Source organism: Carettochelys insculpta, chromosome 27 (genome assembly GCF_033958435.1).
Source record: "Carettochelys insculpta isolate YL-2023 chromosome 27, ASM3395843v1, whole genome shotgun sequence".
Lineage (NCBI taxonomy): Eukaryota > Metazoa > Chordata > Testudines > Carettochelyidae > Carettochelys > Carettochelys insculpta.
In genome coordinates, this window is record NC_134163.1 from 16,331,466 (window position 1) to 16,358,619 (window position 27,154).

Genomic DNA, 27,154 nt, shown 5'->3' on the forward strand with positions numbered 1-27,154 from the left:
GGGGAAGCCTCCTGGGCCCCCTCAGGGGCGAAAGCCCAAGCAGCCGGCGAAGGTGCGGTTGCTGCACAGCAGAGCACAGCCCAGTCTGAGGCTGCTCTGCTGATTCCCGCCCAGGAGCTGCCAAGAGGGGGGAGTGGAGACACCAAGTGTTTTGTCAAAAGTATCAGCTGATTGAAGAGGCAGCCAGCAGGAAATTCTTGTGCTTTGCATGGCTCTTCATGCAGGTGGGAGACACGCACTCACTGCAGCAGTGAGGGCAGACAGGTTGGGGCCTCCAGGGACATGGCTCTGCTCCCCAAGCACAACTGCCCAGATTGCAACTAAACCCAACAAGCAGCTCGTGTCCTGTCACTAACTCTCCTCTCGCTGGCGGATCACCCCCCAGTCCAGTCCTGGTCACGCTGGAGACAGCCTGCCAGACCCCTCAGCCACTCCCGAGCACTGTGAGTTCACTGTTCAGACACCATCCCCTCGGAACACAAGATGAACCCCACGTGTGCACTAGCCTGGTGTCTGTGGCTGCAGCTGGCAGGGTATCCAAGCACAAAAGCAGAGCCGGAGCAAGCCTTGGAAGCTGGCACCTCTGGGGGATTCTGTAGCAAAGCCTGTTCTGGGAGCCACTCGTTTCCAGTTCATCTTCCTCACAGCATCTGTTCAGCCTGGGGAGTGAGGGTACCTCTCAGAGAGGGGATCAGAAGACCCCCCCCCACTGGCTGGAAGGCACGGGATGGTTTGATGCAGGAGCACAGCGCATTCAGCACCCAGGGCCAGGCCAGCTACCGGCCTGGAGAGGTCATAAGGGCTCCCTCCTCTCCCCAGGCAACAGGCTCCCGCGGTCAGAGCCATGTCACACAGCTCCAGGGGCACCAGAGGAGCCTTCTCACTCGCGCGCCGGGTGCTGCTTCGAGCCAGGCCTCTTACCTGCCGCACGGCAGCGTCCGGCCAGGCCCTGCGGCCTCGTCTCCCATCGGGGCCTGTGCTGAGGCCAAATGGCGAGGCAGTATCCAGTGCCTGTGCCATTACAGGGCTCCCTCCCACGGGAAGCAGGGCGGAGGAGACAGCCGCTTCCAGCCCCCGCCTCACACACTGCCCCGGGGAGCTAGCAGGGGGTGGCTTATGGCTGGGAGTCAGGGCTCCCGGCCCTGCTGCCCCTGCCTAGATACCAGAGTTGGCAACACCATCCCATGGGGTCACGGTCACCCTCCCTAGCAACAGGCCCTGAAGCCAGTCCCTGTGTGAGGCTCGAGCTGACTGACAGCACAGGCCCAGGGGCTGGTCCAGCTTGTCCCCCAGGTCCCAGGCCAGCTTCTCCTCCAGAGGCCCAGCCACAGCTCTGGGGCCCTCTGTTCTATCAGTGCGGCATGTGGGTGTTGGAGGCCTGGAGGCCAGTGAGGCTGCTCCTGCAGGAGCCATGGGACAGCCCCACAGCTTTCCCCTTCCTGTGCCAGCCTGTGGCTTGTAGAGTACAGGTGTCCCCCACCCCTCCTCTGCCCCAGGACAGAAGGGCTCCTGAGGAGGGAGCCATGCCCATGGGCTGACGGAAGACTGGAGGAGCTGATGGTGCCATGGTGATGAGTGCATGGGGCGTGGCGCCCCACTCCTCGCTGCTGGGCTCGCACGTGGCGCTCCTGACACACTTACACCAGTGGGTGCCTGGGGGCAGCAGGCCAGCCAGTGGGTCTTTGTGAAGGGGAATGGGGTGGGAGGAGGGGCAGCGCTAGAGCGCCCGGCCTGGAGCCCTCTGCTGTGAGAAAGAGGAAGCCTGAGTCATAACACCCTATTGCCCAATGTGTGGGCCTGACGGGGTTGCCCATGTCAGGGTTTCCTGCTGTGCGGCTGGCAGGCAGGGCCTCTGCTGCCCCCGGCGGCTGGTGCATGAGCCATCGCCTCCCCTCGCCCCAAGCGGGCAGGGCCTGGGCCCCTAGCCCAGGCTTCGACCAGCACCACCCCATTCGAACTGAGGGGCTCTTGTGGGTCACTGCAAGACAGAGACAAGCTGCCTGGCCCGTTTTGCTGCTCCCAGGCCCCAGAGAGGAGCAGGCCCCTCCAGCAGGGTGCTAGCACTCCAGGGTGCTAGGACACAGCACAGCCGACAGGGTGCTACACTAGGGTGAGACAGACTGAGCATCAGGGCCAGGCCAGGCTGGAAGCCATCCCAGGGCACAGGGCTGCCCTCCCCCACAGCCTGTGGGGTGATCTGGCACAGCAGCCAGGAGGGTCAGACAATCACCCAGCACACTGTGCCCCTGCTTTGGAACCAGAGCAGCTGCAGCATCGGCCCAAACCTCAGCTCCTGACGCCCAGCTCACTGTGGCCCTGTGCCCATAAGAAGCACCAGAAAGTTTGCTACCTGAGGCCAAGAGCCACTTCCCTGGCAGCTGGCTTGGCCCAGTGCTCCTGATCCCTTCAGCTCTCCCAGGACTTGGTCAGAGGGGACAGCCATGTCCCTCAAGCTCTCTCCACTGCCCCAGCCAGCCTCCTCTCCGTGTGGAACTCCGCAGCCCAGGCCCTTTGAGTCACTCATTGCAGCAAGGCCGGGAGCGGGGGGAGCAGTGAGGCACAAAGCCCAGGACCCAGCCCACTGGGCCCCAAGCAGGTCAGCTGTCCCACTGGCCATCACAGCAATCAACTGTTAACCAAGCACAAGAAGTCAAGGCCAAAGCTCATCCAGCATGACTTACCCAGGGCAGCAGGGGCCTCTTCCCAGCACACGGCGGTGGCAGCTCATCAGCCCATGCCCCTGGCTGCTTCACCCGGTAGCGGCACAAAACCCCGAGTCACAGCTCATCTCAGAAGTGGCAGCGGCCGCTGACTCGACCGTCTTTCCACTTCCCCTTTCCTGAATCACAAACAAACCCGCCCCGGGCCTGTGACTTGCCTGGAGTAAAGAAGCTCCCTTGCTTGCAAACACCGGCAGTGACTCTGCTGGGTGTCACAGACAAGACAGGTTTCTGGATTAGAGTCGCCAAGAACAGGATTTCAGGCTCCTTCCTGACACATCAGTGCCACTAACTGGGGTGAGCCTTGTTTCATGCTGTGGCGCACACAAGCTGTCCCAGCCCTAATCAGACCAAGAGTTGCTCGCGCTCCAGTTACTGAGACTGTGGCTTAGGCAGCACTTGGAACAGATCTTACTCTGGGCTCCTGGAAACCAAGAGGAACCAGTATTCAGTGCCTGGGCTGGAAGGCCCTGAAAAGCATCAGCGATCAGGCCTGCCCCCCTCTGGGGACTATCCAGTGATCAGGCATTCCAGCTAAGGCCAGACAAGCACCCAGCAATCTCCAGCCCTGGTTTAGAGCTGGAGCAGCTGCAGCATTGCCTCAAAATGTCCAACACTGGGCAGAGTGGCCCAGCCGCTGTTCCTATTTGAACTTGTGAACCCACCGCCTTTTCCCCAGCATTCACCACAGCAGGCATCCAAACACTATCAGCCTTCTTAGTAAAACCAGTCCAAAGAAGTCACTGAGCACCTACAGTTTCCACGTTTTCTTATTGTTTTTCCTTCTGCATTAAGCAAAGGACCTACGCTGTCCTTGGTTTTCTTTGTTTCTAATATATTAGTAGACTGTTTCCTTGTTTCCCTTTCTGTCTCTCATTTTGTGCCTTTGCCTTTCTAATTTTGCCCCTTCATACTTGTGTTATTTGCTTATATTTACCCTTTGTAATCTGACCTAGTTTCCACTTTTTATAGGACTCCTTATTTTTAGCTCATTCAAAATCTCCTGCTTTAGCTAGGTGGCTATACTCCCTATCTTTTCTATGCAGTGAAATAGTGTGCTCTTGCACCCTTAATAATGCCCTTGTGAAAAAGCTCCCAACTGTCTTCAGTTGTTTTCCCTTAGTCATTCGTCCCACGGGTCCTCACCTCCCAGCTCCTTAAGTTACTGAAGTCTGCTTTCCTGAAATCCATCATCTATTTTGCTCTTCTTCCTCCCACCATTCCTTAGCATCATGAACAGTCATTTCATAAACATCAAGCAGCCCTGTGGCACTTCAGATCATGAGGGGGGGCGGGGCCAGTCTATTTTATAGGTCAGGCTGGATGACACGGCTGTTGTATTTAAGCAAAAAAGACATGCATGCATCTGATGAAGTGGGTCTTTGTCCAGGAAATCTTATGCTCCAAAAAAAATGTGAGCCTGTAAGGTGCCAAAGGGCTTCTCGTTATTTTTGCAAATACAGACTAACATGACTATCCCTCTGCTACTTGTACGTAAGGCATACATCGAAGAGTTTGCAATGTGGCTGCAATTCTGGGTCAGGGCTAGTGCTCAGGCTCGCAGCCAGCTCCAAGTGCACTCAGGGGCTTCTCCTTGTAGCAGTAGAGCCAGTAGACAGCATCGGACACATGCTGTACTCATTCAGACCTTTGCATTCTCTCCCTGGGGCATGCCTGGCAGATTCCAGCGCTGCTGGGTAAGAGAAACACTGAGGAAATGAGATAAGCTGCCCATGTTTCACAACAGTACAAAGCGACCAGCATCCTGTGGGGATGGAAGCCAAGTGCTTGGAGGGCTGGGGCAGCATGAGCCAAGACCATCACAACTGCCAGCGCAGAGCTTGCCATCAGGGCCTGGGGGCAGTTCAGAGCAGCAGCTGCCAATCCCCTAGGACTGGATGCAGATGTAGGCTGCACGTGGGGACATTCAGCTCCACAACCGGGTGATGCAAGGACAGAACACGCTGCAGGTTCTTGGAACTAGTGAAGGAACCCAGCACAGCCTCTGATGGGTGAGGCAGAAGTTGGCAGTGAGGGGCTTGGGCCACAATGAACACAGAGAGAGGCTCTACCCTGGGCAGAAGGGACTGGAGAGCACTGACCATGGTGGGTCCTGAAAAGCTGCCTTTGGGCCCCCCTGCAGGGGTGGTGTGCCCGGCTCTAACAGGACAGATTTGTGGTGCTCAGCTGCAGAACAGGAGGACTAAGAGGTTGGAGAACATTCTGCCTGAAGTGTTTAGCACTGCAATCCCCAAGAACCCCAACCCACCACCAGTAGCCCAGACACATGATGCTGGTGCAGCAGGCAACTGGCCTGGGCAGAGTGGGGAGCAAGCTGCCAGGGAAGTCCAGAAGCACCTCCTGTAGGCAGCTGATGGTGCAGCTACAAGGCACAGCAGCCCCCAGCATTAATCAGAGCTGCTGACGACACCTGGAACCAGAACCGAGATGCCCCAGGCTGATGTGCATCATTCACTGGCATACCTTTCCCACCTGCCTGGGAGCAGGCCCTAAAAACAAACAGGCATTAAACAGCAGCCAGCAGAAGCACCCCACCTGGCCTCTGAGGATCACAGCAGGACCTAGCAGAGGAGAGCAAGAATACGAGAAAGCAGCCCGCAAATAAACAGAGCTGCACCCTGCCATGGGAATAGCATCTCTGTCTCTGGCTGATCAGTGCTCAGGGCCAGCTGAGATTTGCTGTCGGTCAAGAGTGAGTCTCCTCTCGGCAAGCAGTCCATGAAAAGGCAGCTGTTTCCAGCCAGCACTTTCAGCTGGCAGTTGGTTGCCTTCCAGACTGGGCCTTGCTGTTCATTGTATGAGCACAAGCTAGTAATGGAGCTAGAGCATCTTGGGAAAGGGGCAGGGCAGCTGTACCAGACACACACAGCTGTTTTGAAATTAGTTCACTGTTACTCAGGCCACCTGCTGGCCTTGTAAGACTGGTCCATGCAGGTGGGTGATGTCTGCTATTGAGTTGCTGCCGTGGCTTATGATACAAGAGTAAGAGTAGAGTCAGTGACATTTAATTGACTGATAAAAGCACACATGGATGAGTCCTGCTCCAGAAGAAGCAATTTACCTTCCCAATGGTGTGCCATAACTCATGGCATCAGCCAGTAGTCACATCAGGAATGTCACTCAGACACATGCCCCTCCCACCCTTCCTCTGCAGCTTGCTCCAGGAAAGCCCTAGCATAAGGTAGTACTTACAACATAGGCAGGACAGGATTAACTTCTCTGGGGGTCCTGGACTGGTAGATTTAGCAGGGCTCCCTAGGCTCCACAGTGGGTCCAAAATGAGGGGTTCAGCACATGGGAAGGGGCTGCCAGGCAGCAGAGTGGGGTGATGGAGCAGAGGCTGGGCTGAAAAGAGGGTGCAGGAGTGGGGTAGGGGTGTGGAGTCTGGTAGCGGTAAGGTATAAGAGTGGGCGGGGTGTGGGATCTGTGTGGGAGGTACTTACAGGAACAGGCAAGCGATCTGGAAGGGGGCTGGGGCACAGCTCCCCGGGGGACAGGACAGGTGGCTGTGCATGACACCGTGCTTGCAGACATCTCCCCCACACCGCTCTCACTGGGGTGAAGCATGCAGGCAAGTGCCACTCATGGTGGTGAGGCACATGCTTCAGCTGTGCTGGTGGGAGGAGGGAATGGGAAAGTGCAGAGCCAACAGCTCTGTCCTGTCACAGGTCACTGTCTGTGCCACCAGTAGTACTACTCTCATCTGACACCACAGCTCATTATATGCCACATGACAGTGCCCTGTACAAACGGTCCCCCAGGCTACAAACAAGGTTGAAGATATTAAAATGTGCAGCTTGCTACTAGCCCCAGGTGGAAGGTACCACCCAGTTAAAAGAGATGCCTCCAGCACTTTAAATCTAGGCTTTTGGAGGGGAGGAGCAACTGGGTGAAAAGGTTCTTTGTCTCTCAATCCCATCCTGCCCCAGCCCATGAAAAATGAGCAAGGGAGTGAGAGTGGCAGAGGGCAAACAGGAGGAGGAAGGATGGAGTGAGTGGGGGGCAGGACCTCCAGGAGTGCAGCAAGCACGTTCCATTTTGTGCAATTAGAAAGTTGGCAGCCCTACGGGTGTAACGTTTTCAGGTGGCAGTTTTAAAAACGAGCAGAATACAGGCAACTGGATGTTCTGGCTGAAGTCCAGGCTGTATGAGAAAAGAGCAGGGCGTACCACAAATGGATTCAGAAGGCACTACCAAGTTAGAACGCTGAGTAACAAAGCAGCCAATGAAATGTACAGTCAGTAAGGGAGATAACACCCAAAGGAAGGGACAAGTTAAACTCCTCTCACACACTGATGGGTTTCACATTTGCTAGGGCCTCTCAGGAAGATAACCTGGGCATGAGCATACACTCACTCACCACTAAGCAGCCGTTCAGGAAAACAGGCTGTACTGTAAAATATCAAGCAACTGATGGCACGCCCATTGCCGACTATCCTGCATTCAGCCTGGGTTTCCTTGTTGCAGGAATAAGGAAGGTCTAGAGACAGATGCCAATCACCAGAAGATTCAGTGGAAGTTAAACAGAGAGAGGTTGAAAAGATGAGGGATGTTTTGGAAGCAGATACTTTTCACCCAGTATAGAACTGTCTGGCACAGGCAACTGTTCAGGCTTATAACTCAAGAAACTGCAAAACAAGATCCATTACTTAACTTAGTAGAAAACAGTATCTGCAGTTATATTGGCAACTACAAACTCTCCCGCTTCATGGCTGGAACTGATCTCCAGCCGGGGGCAGGAAGGAAATTTCTCCCTCAGATTAAAAACAAGGTGCAAGTGGGAAAATAAATTTAAAAAAATAATTTACATTTGCATTCAGTGCTGCCTGAAAAGGGGTGCTAGAGTAGATGGGTCATCAGCATGTTCTGTCAACTCTGCAGCTAGGTATGGAGGTGCCTGAAACAGCCTTATTTAACTTGCCTGTGTGGGACATGTTCTCTTTAAAAGGCAACTAAGCAGGAAAAACAAACCAAACTGAAAACTAATTTTCCCCTGGTTTAACAGACAGGCCACTCTAGATGGCTCCTGGCAGAAGGAATTCCTTCTTGCCAATGTTTATCTAACAGCTTCATGATACACGCTTCTCTGCCCTAAGGACAAGGCCCAAGACAGATCACACAAGCAATTACGCAGAGGAACTAAACACACCTCAAACCACAAGCCTATAAATTGGCACGTCTGGATTTTCTTCTTAACAGCATTCATTTTCCCACTGAAAGTATCGCTTATTCCAAGAGGTGAACCTAATGCCTTAACTGTGGTAAAGCAGAACTCAGCACTGGACAGAGAGCAGAGACAAAAATTACCAGAGTTATTCTTGGATAATTTATTCAGAATTTTAATATAAACAGTTAATTGTTCAATATTTTACACACAGCAAGATTTTTAATATTCCAACGTTTGTTATACTTGTCACTGCTTGGCTCTTATATGAAAACATTGAAAAAAATAAATCAATTTTTTTTTTGTTTTGTTTTGCTTTTTAAACCATGGCACATTTTGATCCTTTACTTTATTTCAAAAAAGAGGTATCTGCAAGACTATCAGAATTCTGGGACCTTCTGTGTGCAGAAGGGAAGGCAGGAGCAGCAAGATTAAACATAGAAAATATAAAGACTTCACAGAACTTCACTTAACATGTAACTGAACTTGCCTTCACTTTATTTAAGGTACAAGCAGAACAATATGCGCTTCTGATTGAGTCTGAGAAACCTGTTGACAGGTGCCTACATCTGCAGAGTTCTCTAACACAAAGTATTGTTTTGATACTTGAACAAGTGTTGTACCCCATAGTAAGCTTAAGGTAAAGGGTTTTACTTTTAAATAGGATTTGAAAATTTGAATTCAACCTTCCAAAGTTAAAAATCATTAAATTCTTTTAAAAATAATTATTTTGGGGGATGGGGGCATGTATAGTCAGTAATCAGTGCGGACGGGGTATTGGCTGATGGTGGGAGAACTTCAATCAGTTTACCAGAGAAATCCAAGGACTTTCTAGTTGAGTCAATATTTCCCAGTCAGTCTTTTATATTTCTGTTCACTGTATTGCACACTACTTAATAATCTTTGTAATACAAAGCCAGACCTAAACTAGGAATATATTTTTCAGAGTGTTAATATTGGCCCTGATTCAGCTAGTTGCTCAAGCCCATGCCTAAATTTAAGTCAATGAGGTCACTCAAGCACTTTGAAAAGTTAGGCATGTAGTTAAGTCAGGGCAAAAGCATCCGCCAATCATGATTTTCTGGAATGAGTGATATGAAACATTTGCTAGGATTTTGGACAGTTTAGAGGGTTAAGAAGAAACATTACTTTCAGGAACGTTCTTTCTTGCTGACTGCAACTACTTTGGCAAAAAAGAGTAACACTGTAAAAATTAATACTAACTTTATTATACAATATAAAAATCACCACGTCTCCACCTGTACTCTTATAACTTGCTTTGTGGTGCCATACGTTTGCTGAACTGCAAGAATAAGTGCTTATCTTCTGGAAAGACAAGTGGCTTGTTATTTTTAAAAGGACATATTTCATGGCAGCAAGTGTTTGATAAAAACAGAAGTTTTAAAATTGCCTTCAAATACACAAATTCTTCCAAAGGACAAATTTACTGTTGGCCTCATTCTTATGATATTCATAATAAGGCAAGCCAAAATAGAACAGGGTGAGGCATTTCAATGCTCTTACATCAGCATTTGTGTACAGTATGCAAGCAGAGTTAACACTGAGCCAAGCAGAAGATAAATTAAAATTGGCCTTCTTATTAATATCACAGAAACAACAACTAATCTTATCAAGAGACTTTTATGTATTTCTGAAGTTAGAACTCCAATTCATTCAACAGCTCCTTTCCCTGGACACTACTTGTCAGTAACTGACAGGTGGCACCAGCTGTGCTGTCAAAGGCAATTAGTTCGTGACATAAAACCTGCACACCTAGTCTCCAAGTAAAAGAGATGCTCCAAGAGACATTTAGTTGGGAGGCTTTTGAGGTAGGCTGGCAAATAGCAAGAGGATCAAAGATTCTTCTCTCATTTTCTTGCTTCCTCTGGTATTATTTGAGATGCCAGAGTGGAGCCTCAGAATCCATCTCCCATGGACTGACAGGGCACCCACCACGAAACTCATTAGCCAACATTTATGGCACAAAATATTTTGGTTTGATTTCTAACTTGTAAAACAAGCGTTCAGTCCCAATGATATCTGGAAGGCACCAGCCCTGCAATGTAGGCTTAGAGCTCCTCCAGGTGCCTTCTTCACAGCACAGTGACATTCAAGAAGGAATTTGCTCTCCTATCACCTTCCCCTAAGAACATGAGGCTCTAGGATAATTGGCACAGTATCTACCTCATTCTTGTCCGCCTCCTAGATGTTTCCATCATATCCTCGGTAAATAGCATGGGAAGCAAATTTGAGATTTTTTTCCAAAGAGAAACCATTATTACATGCAACATACTAAAAGTTAAGCAAAACTATCCCATTAACAACAATACAAATTTGACAGGTAACAGATATACTGTCTATAATTTAGAGTACCCTTTAGCAACGTAACAGCAGCCTTTTTCATCTGATGTAGCTGCTTTACTACTTAATGTAAGAAAGATCTTGCAGGTGCAGCTTGGTCTATTTCACATCATGAATCTAATCTAATCACTGCCAGCATAATTAGTTTACGATAATTAGCTCTTCTACATTACAATGATAGAATATTTACAAGCAGCCACAACAGATATTTCTGAACCTAGCAGATAGGTTTTTGCAGTGCAAGGTGTACTGTATTGCAAGTGAAGTACCACCAGCTTTGCAAGAGGCATTCAGGAAGTGGCAACTGAATTTAATGTGCAAATGCATCTGAGAAACCTGTCTGATCTCACGCTTTCATGTTTGTGTTACAGAAAGACAGCAGTGCACAGGGACTCTCTGCTTGTCTCTTCTGCTCTGCTAGCTTTTGAAGTAGTGTTACTTGATAAGGCTGGACACCCATTGAAGGGGGGGATGTGGAGAACTTCCTACTTGCATCACAAGGCATGAGGATTGTTTTGGGGGGGAATGTTAGCAAGGGTATGTCAAGGCCTATGCTGTGGTCACCAGTAGCAATGATAGCCAAAGAAACTTGCTTTGGACAAAGAGGAACAGAGTTTCTCATCAATGTGCTTCAGCTGCTCATCCTGAGCAATTTCAGCCTGGGGCCTGGACTATTGTTCTCCTCTTCCACCTCACCACTCACCAAAAGGCAAGATTTTTCCCCAGCACATGCCTGTGCTTCTATTACAGTCACAGTACAGATAACTCTGATATGAATCTGTTAAGTTCATGAGAGCAGCAACTCCTCCGGGACAAGGAACAAGCCAATTATTGCTACAACACTTTTCTGCAAATTAGCAGGAACAGCTCAAAACCAGATACTTTCATCCATCAAGTACAGATCTCACCAACTGTATTCATACATGGGCCCTGCTGCCTCTTGGCTGGTAATTACAAAAGTAGTTTCCAGCAAGGCACTTCAGGGATCTTCTGAACCCCAACCTGCGACAGGATAAAGATAATCTGAACAGTGTGGACCACAGTATCAACTGTGGGCTAAGAATGAAAATGGTTCCAAAGCCAACTTTGGGCTTTAGCCTAGCATTTTCCATGGTGCTTCTCACCTCTACAGAAATGCAAACTTTCAAAGCTGATGCTAAGTACTTTAACAGCCGATTTTTTAAAAAAAGGAACAAGATTTCAAATCCTCTTCCCACTTCTCCCCTTCTCACATTCAGAGAGAGAGAGAGAGAGAAAGAAAAGTAGTTTGAAGTAACCTACGTGAGGAACATTTGTGAATGGACTGCCTGGACCACAAAACACAATATGCATTCCTGCCTTCTTCAATCAGCTGGCTATTGCAAGTTATGTGCACTACACAGGGTCAATCAAACCAGCTAAAGCCAGCCAAAGCCAAGACAGGGTTCCAAGATTTCTGTATATACAGTGCCCATCATAGCTAGAGACAATCACTCCAATTCTGCAATGTCCCTAAAGCAACAGTGTAAGAAAACTGAACTTTAGGGGTCCCATCCTGTTATCATTTACTCCAGATTCACACTAGTATAATCTGAGAACATGGATGTGATCCAAGCCATCCAACTCAAACTAGATCTATTAACCGCTCTTGGTATCTGGCCCACAATGGTCACACGCTAATCCGAACAAATGCCATTTTTAATATTTCAGGGCATTACCTCAGGCTGTCCAAATACTTAAAATATTTAGCCACGGAAATTGCTATTTTGTCCATATCAGGGTGCTTTCCTGAGCACATAACTAAGAGGATTACATCAGTCAAATCTGGCCATTGTGTATGCGGAGCCATAAATAGAGCCTTTGGTCATTACTGCCTAATTTACATGATAAATAATGACTAACTGTTCTCCCATTCCTCTGGTGACTGGTCCCTCACATAGGAATCTGCTGATATCGATTTTCCCCAATTCACAATAGGTCCAGACCAGAATATGTCATCAAATCTAGAGATACACAATATTAAAAATATCCTTAAGGGACTTTGAGGTAGACTGTGCCAGAACAGGACAAAAACCCCACCACACCCTCTAACCTAGTTTTTAAAGATAAAAATGTACACGTTTTGTATGTTTTAGGAAAGCAAATTGTATGTTTTACACTGATTTAGTTTATATTAAAATAAATAATTTTCCTAATAAGAAACCCTCTCTCAATTAGGAAAGTGTATGAATACATCTTTCCTGCAGCGTAGCCTAGAGCTGCTAAATAGTTACTAGTTTGTAGCACACAAAAATGCAACTGAGGCCTTTTGAATCCTAACGTTCTCACCTCAGATTTGTACAACACATTGTGTCTCATTTTGTACCTTTCCCCTTTGTCCTGACTGAGTCAGGCCCTCGCGGCACAAGGGGGTGCTCTTCCTTTCAGAAGGTGCAGGAAGTCCATAATCCTGTACCTAGGTGCTCTGCTACCAGGCAGCTATGGTTTTGGATTAGCAGGAAGGCATCAGTGATGCGCCTCCTATTAGTGTCGACCCGCATTTTATTGATTGGTCTTTCAATTAAGGGAGGATGAAGCAGCTACGTATGGTTTGGAAAAACCAGCCATGCACCTACCTGCCTAGTGCTCTGCTTAGCCAGGACTGCAACATCTAACCCTAACAGAGGGAACTCATGGTGTCACTGTTTTAGTCATGGCTCCCTGAGCGGTCCACAAAGGAAGGCTGCTGATTTTCAGCTTTGCTCTCCCTTAGAAACCATCACCTGCATTACAATGGCCTGCAACATCCAGGAGGTTTGGGTCTTCCAAGCCTGACGGTACGTCTGCTTTCCTCTGCTTCAGTCCTGTTCCCCAGCACTACACCCTTCTATCCTTGTAAGAGACACATCGTTTCATTACAGTTTTCTAACACCCTAAGCCAAACGGCTTTGTCTTTTATACAAACAGCAGCAAAACAAAGCCCAGCCCAACACACAAAAGTTAGCATCCTGAAGAGCTTGGAGGGATTGGCTAAGAACAAAAAGGCCTCATAACTATCCACAGGGCATGGTGCAGGTATCTCAGGAAAACGCCGAAGTCCCACTCGTTGCGCTAGGCCAAATGCCCTGGCAGGCTGCACACAGGCACAGACTAGCTTCCCACAGTCACGTTCAGCTTCAGCTCCACCAAAAGCCTGGCACTCCCAGCCTTGGATTGGGTTAGTGTTTGTTGTTTTGTTTTTGCTCTTTCACCTGGAGCCATTTTCTCCAACGTCTGCAGAAAAGTTCACATGGAAGGGATAGACAGTGAAGTAGCAGAAGACAGAGGGCTGAGGCAATGCTTTGTCTGTCATCCCCCGCTAAACAAGTCAAGTCCAAACTACCATATCTTGGGGCTTTCGCTGGAGTCAGCTGAATGTGTGACAGAAATCATGGGACTATACTTCAAAGCCTTGTCAAGTACAAACTTAACATGTGCTTCAGAATTGCTAAGAGGGTAATCAGCTAAAATACAGTTCATTCTGAAATCCAAAGACCACTTTAAGACCAAACAAACTCTCCAGTCCCCTCCCCACAAAAGGATCCTAAACAGTCAATAATTTATATGGTAGCTAACATTTAAAACTAAAAACATTTTAAATATGTTACAACAAACAATATATATACTCAATATAATAAGGACAGAAAGTTTGATATCAGGTCAGGGTTCCTGTTTTGTTTGGTCTTGAAAGTACCCACAAAATCTCAGATTTCTACTCCTTTGGCTCCTAGTATATTTTTCTCATATGCTAATGACAGAAAATTACTCCCAAGAGTCCTTAGTACAAAAATAATTTGTTTAGAGTTCGATCACTCCAGGAAACCGGGAAAAAGAGGAGTACACACTTCCAAGAAGAGAAAAGCTTATGTGAGAACATACAAAACTTATGTACAAAAGAAGTGTATATTTTTGTATATATACACCTCTGTATATAAACTGCACGCGCACACATACACACACACTCCAATTTAACTCATTAGAAAAGTATGAAAGCAGCAGCTATTGGTCAATCTGAGGAAACAGTGTGTCCAATTGATAGGTGTTAAAATCCTTCAGCTGTAGTGAAAAAATGTTTCTAAAGAGGACGCCATAAAGCCTGGAGTTCTGCCAAGAACATTTATGAACTGCAGAAATTTTGTTCTGCACTTTTATAGCATAGCTCAGACATCGATTTTCATTTTCTTTGTTGGCAAATGTGATTTTCTTCTTTTAACCAACTTACAAGGTCAGTTCCTGTTTTGAGCCATGGCTACAAAAGGGGCACCTTTGCCATATAGATTCACAGATAAGTCCATTGACAACCACTCAACTTGTCCAAAAAAAAAAAAAAAAGTCGTAATCATAGATAGGATGATTATAAATCTGAACAAAGTGTTTGTAGCTGTATGCTATATGCTGCGGCAGCAATAACAATAGTCCTGAGATTCATGGAGGAGAAAAGCAAAGATACAACCCTTGGGCCAAAGAGGAGGTGTTAGGAGGGGCTTGATCTGGGCATAGACAGAATCCTCCCATTTTTCTTGCCACCGTTCATGTGTGTATAAGGTATATGCTCTTCATAGTTCCCCTTGAGGCCCATGGAGGGCCCATTGTCCCGCCCCAGGACTTTGTCCCTCTGCGAATAGGAGGAAGGGTCAAGGGGTATGCTCTCCATGTTCTCAAAGTCCATCTCAAACTCCTCTGCCTCAGGAGGTTTGTTTTCTTCACTGTAGAAAAATGAGACCTCCTGGAAGCTGGGGTGCAAGTCCTCCTTCAGCATCTCAATGATCTCAATGAACGTTGGGCGCATTTTGGGGTTGTATTGCCAACACATCTGCATCAGGCTGTGCCTGAAAAGAGGTCAGAGAAGAGAATCAGTATCAGGAAGTCGCTTTCAGAGGCACAGACCTGAGCTGGTGTAATTTAATATCCGGACAAGATTGGGGTGAACTCCCTGCAACAGCTGTCAGTGCTCTGATTCCCTGGTCAAACATTTCATTTTAGTCTCTCTCTCCTCCTTTTCTTCCCCAGTTTCTCTCCCTGGTCTAAACTTTTCCTTCTGTAGCCGCAGGTGCTTCCCCTTCAATTTCTATGAGGGTCCATGACTCTCTCAGATTCAGTCAAAACAAAAAGCAGTCAAGTAGCACTTTAAAGACTAGCAAAATAGTTTATTAGGTGAGCTTTCGTGGGACAGACCCACTTCTTCAGACCAACAGACTGAAGAAGTGGGTCTGTCCCACGAAAGCTCACCTAATAAACTATTTTGCTAGTCTTTAAAGTGCTATTTGACTGCTTTTTGTTTTGATAGTGTATAGACTAACACAGTTTCCTCTCTGTTAAGATTCAGTCAAGTGTAGCAACAGAGGACTGGAAAGAAATGGAGCCCATTTCTCTGTTATTGCAGGCCTTCCCATCATGTAACTCTGTTCATTAACCTTACTGAGCTTCATTTTATAACTTGTTCACGTGTCTGACCCACTACTCCGACCAAGAGGCTGTTCTACAAATTCACTCCTCTAATGACCTTCTTTCAGTTTCCAGTCTCATTTTACCAAGGGCCAATTTTTTACTCCTTTCCCAAATCTGTTTGGTGTTCTCTAAAATCCTCCCTACAAGAGGTTTTCTTTGAGTCTCCCTGTATTTCTGACATCCACTGTTTGCCCCATCCCCATTCCTCTCATCTCTACCTGCCCTGCCACTCCTCCCAGCTGCTCCCATGAGCAGCCCAGGCTCTGATCATGTTCCAAACACAGGCTCTGGAAGTTGGCTAGCACGTCAGACAATACACAGGCTATGGTTGGTTAGCAGGATACAGACAGTCCCACTGCTATGATTAAAACAAGGGGCTGGAGATATCAGCTCATCACATCTCATTCTAGATGGGATCTCTTGTGGCAGCAGGACATTCAGTACTCCAACTCCTATGCACCATCCCCCCCACCAGAACAGCCATAGGTGATGAGCTAATTTTTAGTCCCATCATTTGGGAGGAGAGTTTCAGTGCTCCCTTGAGGCTGGCTATGGAATCAAACCCTGAGTACATGCTGGACAAGGCTAAAAGGCGAATGGGATGACAATACCACTGGGCAGGACAGACTAACTAGTGCTTTGCTATGCTGAACAGAGGGGACATTACACAAGAGGAGGAACGTTTTCCTTGCTGCCTTTCCATTCACCATATGACGCACTCCTGAAAGGTAACAAAGTGGCCTCCATTCTTGCTGAGAAGCAAGCAGGTGGAATTGTTTCTCACAGACCTACGGCTAGGTGTTAACCAGGCAGATGTTGATTTGCACACAGCTTCTACTGTGCTGGAGCACCCACTTCATTTTGATTTACGAGCCTCTCCCCAGCATTTGTAGCTACTTGGACGGGAATTACACGGCAGCCTGCACAGCCTTACCTAGCACATCTCTCTGCAGAGGTGAGCCACTGTGCATTAAAATGAAGTGATGGACAAGCCCTTTTATTTTGACCAATGTATATTTTAGACTTCCCCAGACCTCTGGCCTTCATGTCCCCTGCTGTGCACTCTCTCTCTCTTTATATGCATACGACCTAATTTAGTTTGGTTTTCTTGTGTGGAGTCCTCCGCTGCCACTCTTCATCTCTGCTCACTCTGGATGGGGTGACAACATTCCTGCTCTCACAGTTCAGCTTTGTTCCCCTCAGTCTTCATGGTGGAATTACAGCCACTGTCACTACAGCCACACCTTAACCAAAGGTGGTGTGTTGCCATTCGCTTCTAGTACTTACAGCCTCTCTGGACAGTTGTCGGGCTGATCTAGGTATCCTCCATCCATTACAAATTTTAGCACCTGTTCGTTAGAGAGTCCCTGATATGGCTGCTCTGCCAAACTACTTATCTCCCAAAGAACGACTCCAAACGACCTGTGAAAAGACCAGACCCACTGATCAGAGCGATACTGGGGACCAAGAGAAGCCAAAGTTCAGCTTATTTTTGGCACTGGAAGGTTTCAGAACATGGATTACGTATTTATGAATCTGCTTTAAAAATCTGATTTCCTGCACTTGCTGATTTTACTGTACACGCAGAGGCAGGTTTGTCACTATGAGCTTCCTATTAGGAATGTTGAGACCATCTTACCATACATCCGAATAAGCAGTGAAGACGCCATCCTTTAGCGATTCGGGTGCCATCCACCTCACAGGCAGCAGCCCTTTGCCTCCTTTACGGTAATAGTCGGTCTCATAGATGTCTCTGGTCATGCCAAAATCTGACAAGACGACATTAGGATGTATTAATTCCTTTTAGTTTATGCTCCAAGAACAGGGTACTTTTTCCATCACAGTTCTCATGGAAGCAAGAAATAGTACGACATTCCTTGAGGAGCTCTCACTAGAAGTTATGAACTGCACTGCAGTAGAAAATACAGAAGCTGCAGTGAGGCTCACCTAGATAATCCACTTACTAAAGTACCTGCAGGTCCTTCTGCAAGGCAGGAGAAACAGGAAAAGATATTGGGCAAAGACAAGATAACTTTGGTGGAGAACTTTAAAAACAGGTACAAATCAACAGAGACCAGCTGGCTTGTAGCACTAGCCAAGGGTTTCACAGAACCTCCTTTTCAAGAAGTAAGGTTTGGTATTAGATTTGAAGCACACATTACATACCTCCAATTTTTACAGTAAAATCTTCTGCAACCATACAGTTACGGGCTGCAAGATCTCTGTGGACAAACTTTTTGGCATTCAGGTAAGCCATACCATCGGCAATCTCTGCGGCCATCTGGATCATCTCTCTCAGAGTGGGTGGGGGACAGCCAGGGTTATTCTGAAATTAAGTCAGAAAGTATTAAAACCAAAGCAAGTTGGTCTCTCATATGTCACCCTGCCCCCATTATCACTTCTTTCCCACCTTTACCTCAGAATCAGGTCTCAGGGAGCGAAGGTAACTTTTCAGATCTCCATGTGCCATCAGCTCCATGACAACCAGCGTGGGTTGTCCTTTTGAGACCACCCCTAGGAGGCGAACCTGAAGAAAGAGAATGGGGATTCTCTTGGCTTTGTGTCTGTGCATGCACTGGGCATAACGCATTTGTGAAAACAGCATTTACAGTGAAATCAATGCTTCTCTAGCAAGATCCTTAAGTGCTGCCATGGGGCATGTTGCCCTCTCATGGTGTGGGGTTATGAAAAAGCACAAAGGAAATTATAGTAGAAGCCACATTTTTCAGATGCTACCCATCCCTTGTACCAACTGATTTTGCTTCCCTTTTACTATTTTTCATCCTGACCTTTTAGCATTAAAAAGCAACAAAGGAACATAAGTTAGGAGGTGGGATTTTCACCAGCAAGTCATTGAAGGCAGAGAAACAGCACTTACCACATGATGGCAACTGAATCCTTTCATTACAGAAGCTTCATTCAGAAACTCAATGCGCTCCCGGAGGCTGGCTGACTCGTTAACAGTTTTCACAGCTACCCGAGTCTCTGGCTCCCCTTTCACTATGTCTTTGGCTACCCCTTCATAAACCATCCCAAAGGATCCTTGCCCGAGCTCCCGGAGAAGAGCAATCTTGTCTCGTGGGACTTCCCATTCATCGGGCACATACACTGTCACATGGAGACAAACATTTCTGAATGAGTAGAGCAGTTACTAGAGAGAGGTTTCTGCACTCAGGCACAGGCGATAGGAGCACACAGACTTTTCCCACCTCAGTGAGCCACGAGCTGGACTAGGCACTGTGGGCCAATCTCACCTCCTACCTTGTGTAGCCATTCACAGCTGAGGAAGGGGGTGTGATAAACTGCCTAATCGGACAGCATCATTTCCTACCCACTTCACCCAGGTGCAAATATCTGCACAAGCGGAAAGGCAAAGCCAACAAACTGCAGGACTGAGTCTTGTAGAGAACCTGCAGGATGAGTTACAGAACTGCAGCAGCAAGTGCACAACATGGATAGGAGAGTGATTACAAGCCAGGTGCCACAGACAGCATTCTGCATTCATTAACCCTATTGCCCACGCCCCACTTCTGCCCTGGATGTAAAATTCTGCACTAAGCTAATTTTCCATGGAGCTGTAACAAGTCTAAACAAACAATGGATACAAGGACAGTGTTCTAAAGCTCAGCATCTTGTGGTGCTCACACTGTCAACTCTACTGCAGAAGTCTGGGTGAGAGGACAAACAGAACTGCATCAGTAAAGAAATAAGACAGATTACAGTAAACAGTCTCCTTTCTGCCACTTTTAGCAGAATGAAATTGGATGCACAGCACTTTGCTTAACATAGTGCGCTTGTTCAAGCTGGTAGGAAACTTTCCCAAACCCTTTTCAGTGGATTACAAAGGATAGCCCTGAGACACGCAGGGCCCACAAAACATGCAGGTGTTGAACGTGATCCCATTAGATATTCTTTGCCAAGAATCCGTGTACCAGAGATCCTTGAGCAAAACAAGCTGGAGAAACACAACAGTCAAGAGAGGCAGTAAAAAAATCTCAGGGTCACCTGCCTTACATTCCACGCTGCAGCACACAGCTCAAAGTAGCAAGCATGTTAAGAGCATGCCCTTTCCCAACAGTTATTGCCAACCCAGAAGTGGTTTTATACTAACTGCAAACCTTTTCTCTACCCTAGCATTGCTCTAGTAGCAGAGCTGCCCACCCAGGAATAGACAAATATCTCCTTTAAGTTTTTATAAGCTGATCCACATTTCTCAAGTCAAAATTCAGAATCAAGTGAAGCACTGGAATGGTCAGAACCACAGCACACTCTCACCATCACTGGCACTCAGGTATTCCGGGTTAGACGATGCATAGAGAGGTCCTGTTGGTCCTTCAGTTTGTCTGGAAGCAAGACAGATATATAAGTTTCAGAATTTCTACAGTTTTGTTTCTGGCACCTTAGGGACTGTCTAGACAGCACAGAAACACCTGGGACCAATTTGGGCCCACAGGGCTGTTCCACTGCTGTGTTGATATCTGGGCTCCTGCTGGAACCTGAGCTCTGGGATCCTCCTATTCAGTGGTGTCAACAGCTGCCACAGGCCTCGGGGCAAGATGGGAGGGCACCCCCAGCTCCGGGCCCCACAAGGGGCAGAGAAAGGGCAGTCAGACCTCTTGGCAACAATGGAAGAGCAGCCTGAGCCCCGCAAGCCAAGGTCAGCTGGCATTGGTCAGTGGCAGGGGACAAGCTGCTGTGTAGACATGCCCTTAGAGTTTACATGCAGCCACACTGTTAAAACAGCTCTCAAAGCACAGGACAGATAACAGCTTCTGAATTTCAGATCTTCAAATGCAAGATGTTTCCTAACCAGTTCATCCAGTTGTTCTGCTACATTCCGTTACCTCTTTTATAAAGCCACAAAGAGCAACTAATTTATCTCTTGGGTAAAATATTTTGTTCTTCCGCCGAGAACAATACAAGTCACCCACCTCTTTTTCACAAACACGTAGGCAGCTCCAATAATTCCAGCAATTATTATGGAAAAAATGACTGGGACAACAACAACTGCAATATTAGATTGAGGGTTCACTGAGAGAGAAAGAAAGAGAGAAAGCTTTACACAGGCTTCCAACAACCTTAGTCTTTTCTTCATTGAAATCCTGCTTCCCCAGAACATCTCCACACCACGACTGCAGGCTGAGATCCTGTCAAAGTGACAGGAGGCAGAGATGCTCGGTGGCACTCAGAAGTTGACCCAACAATGAACAAAGCAGGGATTTCTTCCTGTCCAAACCTACTGTGTTCCAACTGGAACAAGACAGCCAAGCACCTCAGCACTACTTTGATGGCTGCACGTGATCCAACCAGATAGCTAACTCACGTCAAACGCATGCAAATCAAAGTGCTTGCGAACATCCCTGCTCATGGGAACTTGGAACAGAACCAGAGGTGACTCCTACGCCATCTCTGCTGCCTTCTTGTGTTCCCAAATCTGAGTGCAGAGCACAACCCTTTCCGACACCAAGTGGATGGGAGTGTTTTTCTCACTACTCAAATCAATACAGAAGGCAGTTCTTCAGTTTTGAAGAACCCTTTCCCAGAGGGTTTCTAAGTCACACATGGGAAGGCAAAACAAGATAGCAGAAATGTAGCACTTTAAAGGCTAACCAAATGATTTATTCAGTGATGAGCTTTCATGGGACAGACCCACTTCATCAGATCAAAGGGAAGGCAGCTTGCTTTGCCATGAACCCATATATAAGGAATGTATGGTTATCCAGGACTGATTTTCAAGTTTCTCCAACACACTTGCAGTCCCTGCGTCATCCTAATTCTCCCCATGCACTTCTATTCCAGTCCCTTCACTCCATGGTGTGCTCACCCCTACAGAGGATAGCTCAGATTTCTATTAAAAACTTTGAGTGAACTCACAGTAATCGGCCATGTAGAAATATGTGGGCTCTGTCCATGACCCGTTTCCTGCCAGTGAGGTAGCTCGAATTCGGACACTGTAGTTTCCAGGCTGTAGTCCACGTAACTTACAGCCTTGTTCACTTGCAAACTGCTTTCGGGAAACACAGTAGTGAGCCTCCTGTAGGAGGACAGAAAGTGACAGCTTTATTTTATTGTCTCTAGAAAAATGCAGAACAGTCAGGAGGCCCATAACAGATTAATCTGCAAATCTTCCCTGTCTAGCCCCTGCTGAACCCCAACAGATGGAGGGCACAGCGCAACAGCCCAGTCCCTTGGGAGACTGGCACTGAAGGAGGGCTAACTGGCTGTTAAGATTGAGATGATGCTGTAAATAGCTATTTGTGATCAAGGATAATGTGGTCCCAGACCCGGCCTGCCCTAAGGCTACTACTGGGTGCTCCAGCAGCAGAGGCCAAGTCATGAAACAAGCATGTGTACTTTTTTGACCCACTGCCCCTCTTGCAATCAAGGCCCTTCTCACCTCAGAACTCGGGAAGACGAAATGAGGCACCACAAATTGATGCCGTCTCCCTGCATGTTTCCAAGTGGGCATCCAGGTGGTGGGTTAATCTATATATTCTAAAGCACTAAGCTGCTCAGGACCTGGTTCTATGGGAGAGCTGGCCCTGTCAATGGAATGTAGATAGGTGGGTACTGCAAGTGAGGGTTATCCCTTTATTCTGGAAATTCCTCCCTATACCCCCCGCCCAATGACAGAGCCTGGATTAGTTATGCTTTCCAGCATCCGTATGTGGGTGAAGAGCAATTCTGGCATTTGGGATGGATTTGAGTCTGCCCAAGCAGACATCACTACATATCTGAATACACTACTGGGCAGGCAGCCAGAGCACAGCATGGCAGCTTATCACCTGGATTGTTCATACACAATCATACAAATTTACTCCATGTCAGAACAGGAGAGCACTATGAGTCCCCAGAGTCCTTCTGCCTTTACCCAGGAAGATGTCTAGGAAGGGGTTTTATTAGAATCAGCTGGGTGCTTTTAAATGTATTGCATCTTGTGAGCAGTCTAGCAAGCTGCTGAGGCTTGCAATACCCAGCCCAATGAGGCTTTTCATTTGGCAATAAATGAACATTTAATGCAGCAAAACAAACAAAAGGTGTTGGCAGTCAGGGAAGGGCACCAGAATGGCTAAGACTTCAGGCTTCCTACTAGCTTCTAACTTAGGCACATATTTAACACCCACAGTAGTTTAGTGACCAGCAGTAGTTTATTCCTACCACCACTAATTTATGAAATCATTTACCAATGTCACTACACACACAACCCGCTGCAGGGAGGGAAGAGCTGTGGATCACCCTGAGAGCTGGATTTGAAAGGCAAAGAAAGAAGAACCATAAAAAACATGCTGCCCAAAGATCAAGAAAACAAATGAGAAAAACAGCTTTGTTAGTTCAAAGGTTAGTGCCACAAGGGGCATATTCTGCTTTCTCCCCAGAAGGAAGCTCACACTAAACACAGGGCTACAACAAGTAATCAAGGGAAGACAAGATCTAAATCACAAGCTCTTACAAATAAAGTCCTCCCACAGCATTGAAAAGGGTAGGAATACAATGAGGACGCCCCCCTCACAATTTCCCTGAGCAGCAGAGAGAAATAATTGTGTTTTGGAATGCTCTGCTCATCCCCATTATAATGTTATATCCTGGGTTTGCATCTCATTGTTAAGTAGTATTAGATCACGTGGGGCACATGCCATTTGCTGCGCTGGACCTCAATTTTCTGTCTGATCTGGGCACACAAGCCCTTTGTCACCCATGCAAAACCCCACTGATGGAAGCCTGCACAAGCACTGAAGGTCTGCCCATGCAGTGCCAGCTGCAGGGTCAGGGCTGCATTTTATTATATCCTTCAACTGTAACCTTAATTGTTTTGCAATACGCAGCTGAGATTTATATCTATATCATTTCCATAACCACCTGTGCACTAAAATCCCTGCACTAAGACAACAAGTGAGAGTCATGTTGAGCAGTAGTTACTGAAGACAGATTTGTAGTGCTGCCCATCACCATGGAATACACTCCTAGAAGATAAGAGCAGACATGTTTCTCTGACAGAGTGGCTGATAAGTTCATGCAAAAAGAGAACTGGACTGAAACTACAACAAACAGGGCAGGGTGGGCTGCCTCACATTTCTGGAGCAACATCAGGGAAATAAGCACTTCCCCAGCAGGTTTACACAAATTCCTACAGCCAGTCCCCACTTACAGCTATAGTGTCCACCCTACGGGCAGAGCTAGGTTCAGTGTCATTGTTGCAAGAGTGGAGTGCATACGGGCAAGCCAGTCGTTGCCAAGGAGTAAGGTGATCATCCATCCTGGTTTCAGAGGGACAGTCCTGTATTTGGGAACCAGGATGGCACCCCAATTTATTCTGTCCAAGGGGCTTGCCCTGTTATTTCCTGCAGCTGCCATCTGCTCCCCTCGGCTCCCCCACAGCAATGCAGCTGCCTCCCAGCTTCCCCCAGCTGGGGGAGCCAGATGCGGCCACAGCTGCCCCACTCCCAGCTTCCCCCTGTTGGGGGAGCTGGACCTGGGTAGCAGCGCGGATGCCCCCCAGCTTCCCCTATGGTGGTGTGGCTGCCCCCTAGCTGGGTGAAGGTGGGGGCGCCAGGAGCCGGACTCGGCCACAGCTACCCCAACTTCCCCTGGCTGAGGTAGCTGGGAGCTCCCGAGCTTCCCCTAGTTCCCCCGCTGCAGTGCAGCTGCCCCCTCACCCCATGGCTGGGAGAGCCAGGAGCCAGACCCACACCATGGCTGCCCCCCACCAGCTTCCCTCAGCTCAGGAAGCTGGCATGACAGCACAGTGGGCTCCCAGCTGGTGGAAGCCGGGAGCGTCACTGGGAGGGTGACAGCCCCCACAGGGCAGCCGACTCCCAGATCGAGTGATTATCCATCCCATTTTGGCTGGGATGGCATCATTCCCCATGTCCATATTTGAGCAGGGGAGATATGGTCACCCTACCAAGGAGACATATTCCAGGGCACTATCATCATCACAGCAAACCCCAAAGGGACGTGATCTCCTTGAAGATAGAGCACCATCAAGATCACACTCTGATTAACTCTTTAAATGAGCATTTGGCAGAATATTTAGTTTACATCCATCAGACAATTTTATTGCACCCCTGAAGTTTGATGCTCACATGATTGCTGGCTATGTCACAGCATTCCTTGGGATGTACACGTTGGAATTCATTGGTCTTCCATCCTAATAAGTCAATACCAAGAAAGCCACTGAACCAGTGGGGATGAAGATAATTGGTGGGTTCTGCTTCAAACAGCCTCAATTCTGATCTTGTCCTGACACTTGATATAGAGGAGGTGAGTCCAGGGACTGTCAGGATATGCCATTACCACCTAGCTCCCCATTTTAGAGCAAGTGGGTAAAGTGCACATTTATTCATGTATTATCTCTGAACAGGCTGAAAGAAAGAAGCTCTCACCTCTGGTTCCCCAAGACGCACGTAATTCACTTCATAGAGCACAATTAGCCCATTTGGCTCCTTTGGCTCCTGCCACTTCAAATGAACAGCATTTTTTTCAACCAGCTCATGGGTAACTGGACCAACAATATCATCAGCCTTTGCTAAAACCAACAGATTTTTTTCAAAGTTATGTTTAGAAAAAGCTTTAAGTTCTAAAATATCTTACAAAATGCAAACCTTGCCCAACCCAACAAGTCAGCCTTTCCCAGCTAATCACCAGACAGGGATACTTAGACAGTTCATCAGCATAAGCTTTCGTGGGCAAAGACCCATTTCATCAGATCTCACTACACGTATCTGACAAAACAGGTCTTTTCCCTCGAAAGCTTGTGCTCCAAAATATGTTCGTCTATAAGGTGCCACAGGACTTCTTTTTGTTTCTGAAGATACAGACTAACTCAGCTACCTCTCTGATATTCATCAGAATGAGATTCCCAGGGCATCGTCTGAAATACACGTAGCATATTGAGGAGACAGCCGTTTCAAAAAAATATTTGATTCCCCATGAGGCAAAGGGAAGACAACTCACCTTCTGGCATGGTTCTGGCACTAACATATGCTGCAACACTGCATTGGGATTCTTTGGGATCATGGTTACAGGCATGGAGCTCAATACGATACCCCGTAAAATGCCGTAGGCCTGAGATAACCAAGGACTCCTTGAAATTAACTCTCTCGAAAGGCTTCTGTTCCTCTGTGTTTTCTGGTGCCATTGCAGAGGAGGTATTAATTGAGGATGGGAAGGTTGGTACCACCACAGTGGCATTAGCCACACTGCCAAGATCTCTTCGTTTTCGGGATGGCCTGTAGAACAACACAGGTAAGAAATTATTCACTATATGTAGTGAAAAGTTATTTATCTGGGAGTTCAGCATTTATCTGAAAACTTAAGTGCAAGCTGCGTGCACTTGGAATGCAGCACAAAGTAAACAATTCAGATTTTTCATCTTCTGAATGACACTTTGTTCAGCTGTACGAGGAAGTCACAAAGCCGTCTCGATGTTTCTGCAAAATGCTACCTTTAAATGGTGCTTGTGGGCTCGATCTACCTTTGTTTCATAACTGTACATGGAAAAAATAAAAGCTAAGGCCAAAGTATGCAATGACTCATGTTCTCCCAGTTCAGCACAGCTGAACACAACAGTGATGTTACTAATCTCTGGGTTCCACAAACATAAATGTTGCCTGAACAAGACTTCAGCACTTCAGGGATTGCTCTGCATTGACCATATGGAATCATATCCTAAGCCTGGAGTTTGAGCATATTTGGTGCTGCGCATATTCCAGGTGTCCTAAATCCGCATATAGAATTCGTAAGGCTGGTTTCCTGGCTCAATGGAGTGCATCCAGTGCTCTAGACTTACAGATTCTGTTTTACACATGACAAGAACTTTCACCTTTTCACACCAAACAGCTCTTGAATGTTCTTTTCAGTATTTTAAAGAATTAAAGTTTAACAAAGGTCCCGGTACTGCCAGATGCACATCGCACACATTAGTAACATTCAGCAGAAGTTAACTGAAGGCTTTCTTTCAAATTATTGTATATTAGTTCAGAGATTTGCTTCAACTTCTTGTTGTTGCGACTATCAAGTTGGCAAACATGACCTTGGCAATCCCCATACTGTAAGAGAAAGCAGCTAGTTAACTTCAAAGCCACAAAAGGGGACACTTGTTTCACTAGAATTCAGGACCAAGCACCAGCCCAATTTGTTTTTTTCAAAAGCATTATGTTAAATCAAGGCAGTTACACTCAACGGTTGAATCCTGTGGTCCTATTTGCAACCAGGAGTTTCAGGCTGGGAACTCTAAGTGAATCGGGGGATCCAAGTTACAATCAATGTTAGTTGCCTGAGAGGAATCCCTGCTCCCCTCCATGGGAAATTTCTATTGCTCTGACCAGATAGGTTAAAATCCAAATCATGTATGAAAGGGAATGATTGTGATCTTTGCTATTAAAACGAATCACCTGAAAGGAACCAGAACTGTGGATGCCTCCACAGTTTACAAATGCAACAA

General features: G+C 47.2%; 1 protein-coding gene across 3 annotated transcripts in view; it reads right to left on the bottom strand.

Moving 5' to 3' along the window:
- Nucleotides 1–8,048: 8,048 nt before the first annotated feature.
- Nucleotides 8,049–27,154, bottom strand: part of INSR (insulin receptor) — a 97,171-nt gene continuing 78,065 nt past the window's right edge. For all 3 annotated transcript variants that reach the window (XM_074977984.1, XM_074977983.1, XM_074977985.1), the window contains 11 exons: nucleotides 25,666–25,940; nucleotides 25,095–25,237; nucleotides 21,586–21,745; nucleotides 20,643–20,742; nucleotides 19,987–20,054; nucleotides 18,590–18,819; nucleotides 18,128–18,238; nucleotides 17,878–18,037; nucleotides 17,351–17,480; nucleotides 16,999–17,133; nucleotides 8,049–15,092 (listed from right to left, as the gene is read on the bottom strand). In XM_074977984.1, coding sequence (XP_074834085.1) covers nucleotides 14,738–15,092; nucleotides 16,999–17,133; nucleotides 17,351–17,480; nucleotides 17,878–18,037; nucleotides 18,128–18,238; nucleotides 18,590–18,819; nucleotides 19,987–20,054; nucleotides 20,643–20,742; nucleotides 21,586–21,745; nucleotides 25,095–25,237; nucleotides 25,666–25,940 — 1,867 coding nt within the window. In that variant the 3' untranslated portion in view covers nucleotides 8,049–14,737. The remainder of the gene's footprint in view (nucleotides 15,093–16,998; nucleotides 17,134–17,350; nucleotides 17,481–17,877; nucleotides 18,038–18,127; nucleotides 18,239–18,589; nucleotides 18,820–19,986; nucleotides 20,055–20,642; nucleotides 20,743–21,585; nucleotides 21,746–25,094; nucleotides 25,238–25,665; nucleotides 25,941–27,154) is intronic.